We start from the raw sequence: 12,320 nt of genomic DNA on the forward strand, positions 1-12,320 counted from the left end.
TTAAAAATAGTGGTAGAAAAGCAGAATTTTACTTTGGTTGTCAGGATTTTAATTTCATACTAAGGATTTCAGTTATGATTTGACAAATTTTTTATCACTTTCATTTTCATTACTTCACCAACTATCTCTTTTCAATTTTTTTTTTATAAACAATTTTATTTTGGTTTGCTCTGGATTTGTGGTTTTCCAATTAATTGATGTTTTTGTTTTCGTCCTTACATTAGTCTCATGTAAGGGTAGATAATGGAAGCCTAGCCCTGAAAGACCAATTATTCTTGGGCATGCTGTGGCAATAAACATTTTAAAGCCACACAAAAAAGCAAACCCAAAGAAAAATAACAAAACCAGCTTTTGTGCTGGTAGAGCTGAGGTGACACAGTAACTATAGGGACCTCACCAAGGTCTCCAGTATATGGTTCCCTGCTGAGAGTTAGCACTCCTTTACTGATAGAAATAATGGGGTTGAGATCAGCCATTAAAGTAACCTATTATGATGACTCCTAGTATTGTTGTAAATTCCATGAAAGGATGGTTATCTTTCAACTGAATACAAAATCAGTAAGTATTACCCCTGTCCATTGACATTACTCATTTCTGAGAACTTGTTCTTAAATTACAATCCTATTTGTTCTGCCAAGCTCTTATTTCACATTTATGAAGTATTAAGTTTTGTGAAGCATCAGTTGGTAAATTAATGGTCATAACTCTGTTATGACCCTGTTTCTAATGGAAAAAAAATCCTGGACATGAGATATTTCTGTTCTCTAAGCAAGCCTCTTGTTGCCTGGTATCTGTAAAAGTACTCGATTTAGGCTTCTTTATTAATCTGTGAAATAAATTGCATTTTCCTTTGTTATCCTTCAGGCAGAAAGTTGGATTTTCTACTATTTATCGTAGCTTCTCAATTGTTTCCTTTTGTTCTAATCTGTTATATTTTATTCTAGACTATTATACGTATAAAGATAAACATCTAAGAAAAGTTTGCCTTAAAAATATTTAGTTAAAATCTCCCCTTAGTTTAAATATATTTTAATTTTAAATCTTTAGTGATCTAGTGACTAAATTATTTGTTGGTATTCATAAAGCACTTTGCTTCTGTCATTGCCCACAAATGGAAGCAAATCTAACAATTATTAAATGCTGTACTGTGCAGTCATGGAGAAATATTCAGAGATATACTTGTTATCACAGCTCCCATAGGAGCTGCTTTAATATATGAATAAACTATAATGGAATGGACTAAAAATATAGAGAAACGTCAGATAAATGATGTTCATTCCAAGGGGAAATACATTTCTACATTATTTTGTAAAACTGTTTGTTACTTCCCATGGAGACCCACCCTTCTGTTATAAGGGCTAAATGTTGGTTTTCGAATAAGTAGTTAATACTGTCATCACTATCATCATTATTATCATTAGCATCACCAAAGGGCCCTAACCAGAGGCAAATGACCGGAATTGTCTTCTAGATCTGCTACTAACCTGGTATGCGCTGATGATCAAATAAAATCCTTTTGGAGGTTTGTGTTCCAAAGGTACATAATGAATGTCTTATTCTTCTCATCATGCGCCTGTGATGCTAAAATAATGCAGCTAAAAAGAATTTTAAAAGGCATAATATTAATGCAAGATGTTTTTACTTTTACTAAGGCACTAGAATACAGTGATAATGTATACAGTCTCTGGGGCTAGACTTCCTTGATTCAGATGGTGACTTTTACCAGATGTTTGACCTCTAGCAAGCTCTTTAACATCTGATTGCCTCAATTTCTTCATCCATAGAATATGGGTAATTATAGTCCTTATCTAATAGTGTTGTGAGGATTAAATAGGATAATAATGCAAAGTGCTTAGAACGGGGCCTGGATCATTGAAAGTTTTCCTAGCTCTTAATTATGTTTAAATATCTAATATAACATCAAATTTTTAATTACTCTGTCATGCTTCATTCAAAGCATTCAAAGCTTGGTAAACACATTTAGGCTAAAGTTTTCTGGGTCAGATCACAAATGACCATATGGTAGAGATTTAGACCCTTTAGCAAAAAAGAGGTTGTGAGGACACTGCCTAGGCTACACGAAATCCCAACCGATATTCTCAAGTTCCTTTTATGCTGTGGTGCCACCTCCTGAACCTACAAGTTCAAAGTGCTTTTAAAAGGGTTCATTCAGTTCTTTTTCTAGAAATGCTTCCATTAGGATCATCGTTTATTCTCCAAGCGATGGCAGTTTTAAAGCCTAACTGGATTCCTTTGTACTGGTTTTGAATTTATGGGAAATGCCCTTCCACGCCCAACACTGGCTAGTGTTTTCTGCAATGACAGGACCTCACTGGGGAAATCCTAACTGAAGATAATAGCCTGACATATTAAGTGTTGCCAGTATTCCATTTAATAGTAAGCAATTATATAACAGGCTTTTTAAATACCTAGGTTAAAAGTGATACATTAATATTGAGTACACTTCTACTGTAAAACAAACACCATTTAAGTGCCAACCTACTATTAGAAGAGTTTACTATTTTATTCTTGCTCCAAAATGGCATCAACAATGATGGGGTTCTTTCAGGGGATTGTTGAACAGAATTTTTACAACAACGGGGCAGGCTTGGGGAAATGCAAAAATAGGCGTTGTAATGCTTTATCTCGTGACTCCTCATATCTACACACCCCCTAATCAAACAAGCAACTTTATGGCATGCGCAACTGCAATTGAAGTGTAACTGACTTCTGCAGAACTGCCCTCCACAGGATATCCTGTCCAAACGCAACCCCCCCCCCCCCAACGTGGTCGTCTGTAGCTAAATGGTTACAAATCATCCAGTAAGCAAGGTTTCTCCATCCCAATATTTGTGTTGCTTTTCCTTTAAAGGAGTCGGCTGGACCAAACCCTAACACTTGCAAATTGTCTTTGAACTTTTATTCCCTTTCTTTTCATTGGGTAAGAAGGAAAACAAAGCAAAACAAAAAAGCAAAAATCTTTCATCTGTACTCTGTATTTGATTTCCCTGTGCAGTTATTTACAGGGTTTTTGCTGTTTAGCTTTTCTTGCCCGGTAATTTATTACTGAAAGAAATCTGCCCTTTCAAGGCGAGCTTTGCCTTTTAACCCCTTTGCTCACTCTTCCTTGGAGGCTCGCAAGGAGCGCGCGGCTGCAGCGTCTGGGAACCCACCTAGAGGGCCCCCTTGACGCCAGCACATCCCCTGTCAGGCAGCAGTGTCTGCAGCCGAGCTGGGCTGCTGCAGAGTTAATGTACAGTATCAAGGAGCCTGCAAGTGTCCTGAGCTGCTCAGAGCCGGGGCGGCACAGCCCAGGGCAGACACGGCGGCTTCCACGGTTCCAAAGGTTGTGCTGGAAATTCGGCGCTGGGGGACTCCTGCAGGAGCCTGTTGCCATTGTGTTTTAAAAGCATGCAAGGTCTGTATAGCTTGGGCATGAGAATCTTTCAGAAGATGTCAGAGCATCAGAGTAAATGACACCTATTGGGGAACTGAATTCGGAGTGAACAAACAAAAGAGAGAGAGAGAGAGAGAAAAGACAGCCGGGGAAGAAATTCTTAGACAACGTCTGACTTGCAGCTGTGAAATTCATTTTCTTTCCAAGGCAAAATATGAAAAGCCCGCACATGGTTTTCATAACAGCAAATTAGAGGCGATTCTGCAGTGAGAGAATCAATAGCTTAGTCATTTTACTTACAGGGAGCAGACAGACTTCTTATGGGGCTAGGCGGCAGAAGCGAATTTCATCACGACAGCACCTTCTGAAGTCATGATGGTAGCTGATGGTAATCCTGTCCTGCAAAGCAGAAATTACCCGCTGCCTCCCTACTTCTGAGATTTGGGGAAGAAGTTGGCTTTGCTTATACATGGTTTCTAGCCCCTCTACACAGGTCTTTGTCCGACACGTCTCAGACGGTAGCACTGCGTTGAAGTGAATATGTGCCTAAGAAAGAAGAAAAAGCAATATTCATTTCTAAAGGACAGCATGTCAAAGCAGCCTGAAGTTTTTCATTTCCCTTCTAATACTTCTTTAACCAGGATAACGAGTAACTGTCTTTTGACTCTTCTTTTCCCACATTCCAGAGTCCTTCCTGCGAGGATGCATTAGTGTACACTCAAGGCGGTTAGAGCTTACCAGGACAATATTTACCACCGTTTAGGGTTAGCAGCTGAACTGGTTATTTTAGCGTATCGACTAACTAGTGGAACCTAAATGGATGGACCCAGACCTGCAAGGCTCTGTGATGTTTCTTTCTTCAAATTGTGGAAGAGATTTTGTTGTTGCTACTTGTGTTGGGGGGGGGATTTTTTTGGAATTTAATACTTGTTGCAATAATTGCCCATGATAGCTGCTCCAACCAGAGGGTTGGAATTCATCTGTGAAAATCACTCCATGTAACATAGGAGACAAGGAAAAGATTAATGACAGAAGATCTGCCAACATGATGCACGTGAATAATTTCCCCTTTAGAAGGCATTCCTGGATATGGTGAGTAATCATTATCCCTTCAGTGAGGAAAAACTCAGACTTAGAAAATTTTCTGACAGTTACCAGATAAGGATTGGTTTTGAACAAGAATATTGGTATGAAGTGAGAGTGAAAAGTAAGGTGTGTAAGACCAGATGTCTGAGAAAATAATGGTTATGCAATGAAAAAGTACTCGTTCCTCTAAAGCATCCCCAAATCAGAAGTCAAGTATGAAGAGATGAGGACATTTATAATCGTTAATAGTTCATGGAGGAAAAAAGCAAAGCACAACTTTGAAGATAGTAACTGCTTACCTATAGAAGAATAAGGGAGGTTTAGGTTTTGTTTTATGCTATTTTCTTTTCTTTTATTTAAAAAAAAAATTCCCCGGGGAAGGGTACACATGAAATTTTTTGACATCTAATACAATTTGCCTGCATTTCCAAGAGAAGGTTCAGAAAAACTTAAAATGCTTACTCAATTTTAAAATAATTCTAAGATGCATTGGTATCTCACATTTAAGACTATTTCACCTATTCAAGAAGTATTTCTACTGTAATGAACCAATAGCAGAATTCTAACACCATGAATCATGAAGTGCTCAGACTCTCATAGAACTTGCTTAATGTCTGGATATTTGATCATATATTAAGGTTCCCTGCAGTGTGTTAAGGTCCTAGACATATGCTATCACGTACTATCTCTTATTGTGTGTGTAGGAACTAATTGCTGAGGGTATTATAAGGACAAAGGTTGTTATTTTAAAATTGCTTGTTTTATCATACCTTAGGGTCCACTGGATTCTCCTAGAAGAAACTTTCTGAATGCATAATAAAGGCACATTTTAGGGCTTTGTGTCTACAAACTTAGGTTGGTTGGGATATCACAATGTGTCTGATTTTGAAAGCGTATTTTCCAGGTAATATTTTGACTGGACTCAGGATAAGTCATAGATATCCAGATATAGGTTTTGAGGGTTTTCCAACTGCTTTTCTGACAGTGTCTCAAATGAAAGCTTCCTGAGACTTTCAGGCACCACCCAAATCATCTGCTGGTTTGTTATAGAGGTCTCAGTTTTCTGTTAAAAATTCATAGCAGAAAAGGCTGGGAGGCATCCTCTGTAATCCGAGGCAGGTACCTATTTTCTGTCAACAGCAGATACATCCAGAGTCAACATTGTGGCGTATTTTCCTTCTTTCTGGCCAGAGCCACTGTCTCCAGCCTCTAATGTGCTTGGGAGAAAGTCTGGGTGACGTGCCTGCAAACCTCAGTGGCCCACTTCCAACTGCATCACCAGAGTTTCCAACTTAGCGGGAGCCTTCATGCCATTGCCTTGCTTGTCCTGGGGGTGAGGGTCGGGCATTGGCATTAAGGTCCTTGTCATCCTTTTAGACAAATTCACATGCATGGTCTTTAATCTTGAGATGAAAAGATCCTAGAAACAGTTCCTGGCACATAGTAGGCATGTATCAAAAATTGTTTTCCTTCTATTCCTTATACCTTTCTTTATGGTTAATCTTATGCCTCTTAAGATGTGTTTTTTGGGGGGAGGGATTGCCATTCTCATTTCCATAAAGTGCACCTTGCTATAAAGCAGCAGTGTTTGTTCTACCTAAGTCCATTTGTTTGAGTCCATTTGTTTATGTTGCAATAGGTAGGATGCAGGTACCCTTTGCATGCCTAACATTATAAAATGTTTTATTTTATTGCATTAACCTCACCTCTAATTTTGGCTAGAAAGAAATGAGCTATTCAACTCTGTAGTTTTGGAAAGAATGCAAATGTGCTTATTCATCCTCCTCCAGATCTGTAATACACATATGTTTGAAAGCTGTGTAGAGAACTTTAGAGTCCTGGTGGTTTTCTTTTGTGCCTGGAGCTTGGAAACCCTTCATCCACTTCACTGTGTGGTGTGCACAGTTGTTGTGGCCACACTGAGCCAGTGTGGAGTTGAGAGTGTTCTGATTCTTCCCTGGGCTCTTTACAAAGATTCATTAATATGACGTTGGGACTCAAGGGAAGAAGGTGGTGGTTTTTTCCAGGTGACCTAATTAAAGTTATTCTTGGTTCTTTCCTTCACCAATTGTTGTTGTTTTTGCCTCTTCTTTCTAGCCTCAAATACTGCAGTAAGAGGTCTAAGTGCTGACAGAGAATCTTCTTTCCCTTCGACCTACTGTAAGGTTCCCTGTTAGTGGATTTTCAGATTTCGTGAATTACTGTGCTTAGAAGAGAGGGTTTGCCAAGTAGGGAGATGTGTGCTTAGCTCCATGAGTCCTGGCTCATCTCTAGGAAGGCTCCAAAGGGGAGAGTTGGCAAGGCAGGACATGCCAGGCCCTAGCTGCTTTCTGTTCTGCTTTCTGAAAAGCAAGAATGAGAGAAAATTGACACCCAGGAGGTCTACAGTAGTCTTCAAAAGTGTATCAGGGGCAGTGATACAAATACAGAAGCCTGTGCACAGAATTCCCACTTGGATCCTTATCCACCTTCCCTACAGCTGGTGTGTTGATAATTGAGCAATAGTATTAAAGAATTCACTATTGGTTGGTTACAACTTAATCAATGGTCCTATTATATTACCTGGCTTACTAGAACACACCCCCCTTGAGTGCTAAAAGAGTGGTTTGAAGAATGTATCTTTCTTGTTTAAAGGTACAAGAAAGAACTATTTGCTGGAGGATTTTATTGTGAAGGCCTCTTTCCATTATATTTTTCAGCCTTTTTACTGCCAAATCAAACAAAGATAAAGGTTTGCTTCACTGGGTAAATAAGTACTATATTGCTCTTCTTATTTTTTTTATTCTGACTAGTTATGAGACTAGAAAGGTAACCTGGTGATCAAAAATGGGTCTGGCATGTTTGAAAGAAAGAAAAAGTAGAGCAGCTTGCAAAGAACTTAACTTTCATCTAGCAGCAATTATGGGCACTTTTTAGAGACATGACAAGGGTCTAACATGAATGTGTGACTAACATAATGTGTGCAGTTCTTTGTCCTTACTTTGTATAATCCGATTTGTAAAAATGCTGCAATTTTATGTCAGAAACATCAAGGCTGTGTTGAATTTAGGAGGAGATTTTATTTTAATACCTTTGTATACTTTTTATCATGGACTTAAATGGCTCAGAGAAAGGCAAGTGAACAAGGGGGGAGCTGAGGGCCCTGCGAGAAGAGGCTACGTGGTCCTCCTGCCATGGAGGACCTCTCTGAAGAAGGCGGAGATTTGAGACTAGTGATTATGGATAGGGATCAATTCATTATTTATTTGGTGCTTAGTTATTTTTTTAAAGAACAGACATGAAATGCTTGTATCAAACTATCTCTGATGTTGAGTGACTCTAATGAAGAGGCAAAATGAAATAATTATGGCACTTTGCCTCAAAATTGAGGACTCTTTTTTCTTCTTCTAGGCCCCCCCCATTCTTCTGTAGACTTTCTGTTTCCCCTCAGTTCCTATAAAGTTTAGTCTAGCAAATCACAATTCAGCTATTCCTCCATACACCAAGGGTTTGACTCATAAACTAATTTATTCTGTTTTGTTCTATTTGGGATCCTTTATAGAATGAAGCAAGATATAAATAAATATATCAATACTACATACACACACATATATGTATGTATGTATACAGTAGAACTTCTGTAAGTTTCACCCAAGGGACGGACTGTAAGAAGCTGGTCAACATATAGAGGTGTTCAACATAAGAAACTAGGCCTACTTTAGTGATATGTGCATGTGCTGTGTGTCTGCTCTACCTTAAAGAGGTAGTCAGTGTAGGGAGGGGGTCAGCTAAGGAGGTTTTACTGTCTGTATATATTTAAAACAATAAATCTTATGAATAAATACTGAAGAGAAAGGCATGATGGCCTGCTTTTTAATGAAGGGACAATCCTTTCTATCGAGCCTCTTAGAGTCTCATCTTTTAAGATACTCTTTTCTTCAGACATTGAAACTACAAACACTCAAACCAGAAGTACATTTTTCTGAGTTTGTATTTTGGCCAATATAATAATCTCATTTATTTTATTAGGATTTTAGTGGGTAGACAAAATATTGAGTTTGATGACTGTGTGTATTGAAGAACATCGTGTATCAAGTCTCATGTGAGATAATGGAATTTGTTCATTTTAGTCAACCTAAAATTCTTCCAGTGTCTGTTTGTCTTCTAATGAGATTTCAGGGCATGGCTAACCTTGCTTTACTCCCATTTCTTCCTGTGGATGACTAAAGTACCCAGAAATCCCAGATTTATTCTGAGTTCCTATTAGGGTCAAACCCAGTTTATCTGTAAACATTTATGACCAATAAAGTTTAGGTAAAGCTCATGATTATACAAACTTCTCTTTTTCACCAATCCCTGGGGCTCAGTAATGAAGTCAGTTATTGTTTAAGTTTTGGGTTTAGATATAGTACACCAAAGGTTTTCCATTAGATGAAATACTGATCTTATTAACCATATAATTTTTCTCTTGGCTTTCTATTTTACTGTTCTCTATTGCCTTGAGCTGTATCCTCTTGAATACCTCCTTAATTTCTGCTAGTAATACCTTGGAATTTAAATATGAAATAAAATTTTATGTTTCAATTAAAAAAACTTGATTATGAAAGGTATGATACAGGAGCAAAGCGGTCATTAGCAGGATCAATGTACTCACAACTGAAGAAAATTAAATATAGTTTTTAGTCCCTGTAGTCTTTCTGCTGTAGTCTTTCTAGTTTGTGCACTTTAAATTGCTGACAGGCTACATCTTTAATGGGGTAAGTGGGTGGCCCAAGCCAGGGAGGTCTTAGCTCTCCCACAGGAGAAAGAAAAGAAGAAAATATTCTCCATCATATGAAAATTATTAGCCCAAAGTTTGGATGCTTAGCTTCCATTCCATGTCTCACTTTCACTGCTGGTTGCTGTGCCCCTTGCGGTTGACTGTCATTGCCTTATAATGCTGAGGTATCTGGGTTCAGGAAAAAATGGGCACTCAGTGTGAAAAGGAAGGCAGGTTAGAGTCCTAAGATGAAAGAAGAACTCAAGAAAACTGAACAACTGTTTTTGCACTTGCCACAGGTTGAAAGTTCTTCTCCTCCTTCAATCATATCCCATAGTATTAATGTTGTTTCCTAATACTTGTCTAGCTATCGCATCATCCCACCCTTTTAAAAATAGCTCAAATATGTCTCTGAGCCATAAGGTAACTACTGCAAGTGCTTGTCACTAATGGACTATTGGAGGATGTTTCCCGTTTTTTTTTTTTGAGAAATATCAGCCTGAACATTTGGGGAGATTTTATAGACATCGGCGCTCATCTTTTGTGTGATCTTGTGAAAGCTCTCTGAGTTCTTCCCCACTGTTGAAAATGCTTACAGCAGGTATTTACCCACTGTGTCTTAAAGAGTAGAATATTAAAGAAAATCTCATAGCGCATTAGTCATAATAACTTATTAGCACGTAACAATGGCATGCTAAAATCTCTTGAGTAAATTTTCTCTAAAGGAAGTAGTAAATATGAAGTATGACCATTGTGCCCTCCATACAAAAGATCCGTATAGTCAAACCCTGCTGTGCATGTTGCCTGTTTTCACAGGATTACATCATTCAGTGGTGATAGTGACTCTCTGAGGTGAGTCTTATTCAAATCCCTGTTTGCTGATGAAGAAGGTGATGTTCACTGAGATTAGATAACTTGTTCAAAGTCACTGCCTATGTGTATATATGTGTGTGTGTGTGACTTTGACCCACTCACACCCACATCTGACCTGATTTTCTAGCCCAGAGTCTTTTTGACCCACTTTGTTGTTCCTATGGCAGATGCCTTAGCATGTGGATCTTCCGGAAGAAGAGATTAGCAGTAAACTGAAGCAACCAAGTAGATTTACTCTGTTGTTAAGCAAGTTGAGTAAATAGGGAAGATGCCTACTGAGTGTGAATGGCCTTCCCTTGAGAAACTCTGGCTGTTGACATTAGAACTATGACCTATACTTAGTTGTGTCGGCAGCTCTTTCATTGTTTTGTCAGAATGAAAAGTTTTATAAGGATTTTGTGGTGAGCTGTGTTCCCAAGGCCAGTGTGGCCTATAGGGCCCTTTCTGTGAATTAGTAAAATGTTCTTCCCTGGGAAGATATGTTAGGAAAGGAGCCATGGTTTGCATAGAGAAAGAGACATGCACGCTGTGGTGCTGGGAGAATGGACAGAGCCTCCTTGCAGAGCAAAAGGCCCTTTTCTGGGCACACACAGCTCTGTTCCCCATCCCTGCAGGTGTTGTCAGGCCGTGTCCAAGCTAATGGACATGGTCCTGCTTTGAAATGACTCCACCTCTACTTTGTAAAAGTCAGATAAAGTGTTTCTGAGAGTGTTTTGCCTACACTAAAAGATCATGGAAGTTTTGGGTTTTGCTGCCATCTTTATTACTTTCTTCAAAATGTTTACCTTAATATGGGTCTGTAAAATTTATTTTGTGCCTGGACAAAGAATATTAACATTATCTGAAATAGAGCTAAATGCCAAGGAAGCATGAAATGATTAAATAGCTCAATATCTGAACTGCTGAAAAGTGGGATGCTTAGTTATTTGTCTTGGAACAGGTGGGACATACCAGTTGGTTTATGTAGATTATTCCCAGACAAATAGGATGGGTCCTGAGTTGGATATACTCAATGTAGTTGGAGGAGAATAGCTATAAAACCCAGTAAAGTGGGCAGCATATTAACATAGCTATATACAAAGTGTTCTGGGAGTCCAAAGGAAGAAGCGGTTTAACTGTCTTGATCCAAATATCTTACAGAAGTCTAGAAATGAGGGATTAAAAATGCATTCAATGGATCTGAGAATTGGTGATTATTGATAATACTTTGAAGTGATAATTAAGGGAGTTTAAAGGGCAAGTTATGTTTCAAGGGTTATAAAAGCAGAGAAAAGTAGTGCAAACAACTTTAAAATTTTTGGATAAAAAAGAAGAGGAGAAGAGAGGGGAGGATGGGGGAAAACTCAGCAGCTAGTGAAGAAGATCAAGTACTTTTAAGCATGAGGAGCATGTTCAAGGAACATTCCTTTTTTAAAAAAATTAAATCAAAAAGAGGTATATCATGTATACATTAATGCATTTAGGGGGTACAATGTGCTGATTTCATATCAATTTGGAATACTTACATCGTACCAGTTAATATATCCCTCACCTCATTTACTTAATGATTGTATTAAGACATTTATACTCTATGCTTAATAGATCGGACATGTACCCTTGCCATATGCACCATAGGTGTGATCCCACCATTTACCCTCCCTCCATCTGACCTCCCTGCTCCCCTCCCATTCCCCTCCCTCCTTCATCCTGGGCCATAGTTGTAATCTATTCTTCATACGAAAGTGTGAGTGATTGTAAATTGGTTTCATAAGAGTACTGCATACACTGAGAAAACAAACTTTTTTTTTTTTTTTGGCCAGAGCTGGGTTTGAACCCACTACCTCTGGCATATGGGGCCAGCTCTCTATTCCTTTGAGCCACAGGCACTGCCCAGTACTGCGTATATTGGATACTTTTCCTCCATTCTTGAGATACTTTACTAAGTAGGATATGTTCTAGCTCCATCCATATAAACATAAAAGAGGTAAAGTTTCCATCGTTTTTTTGAAGCTGCATAATATTCCATGGTATACATATACCACAATTTATTAATCCATTCATGGGTTGATGGGCACTTGGGCTTCTTCCATGACTTGGCTATTATGAATTGAGCTGCAGTGAACAATATGGTGCAAATATCTTTGTTATAAAGTGATCTTTAGTCTTTTGGCTATATACCTAGTAGAGGAATTGTAGGATTGAATGGCAGGTCTACCTTTAGATCCCTGAGTGTTCTCCATACTTCTT

General features: G+C 38.5%; 1 protein-coding gene across 1 annotated transcript in view; it reads left to right on the top strand.

Annotated features, from left to right (window-relative positions):
- Window positions 1-4,317: 4,317 nt before the first annotated feature.
- Window positions 4,318-12,320, top strand: part of LOC128584991 (cAMP-specific 3',5'-cyclic phosphodiesterase 4D) — a 566,576-nt gene continuing 558,573 nt past the window's right edge. The window contains exon 1 of the mRNA XM_053590276.1: window positions 4,318-4,489. Coding sequence (XP_053446251.1) covers window positions 4,443-4,489 — 47 coding nt within the window. The 5' untranslated portion in view covers window positions 4,318-4,442. The remainder of the gene's footprint in view (window positions 4,490-12,320) is intronic.

The sequence above is a fragment of the Nycticebus coucang genome, chromosome 1, assembly GCF_027406575.1.
Source record: "Nycticebus coucang isolate mNycCou1 chromosome 1, mNycCou1.pri, whole genome shotgun sequence".
NCBI lineage: Eukaryota > Metazoa > Chordata > Mammalia > Primates > Lorisidae > Nycticebus > Nycticebus coucang.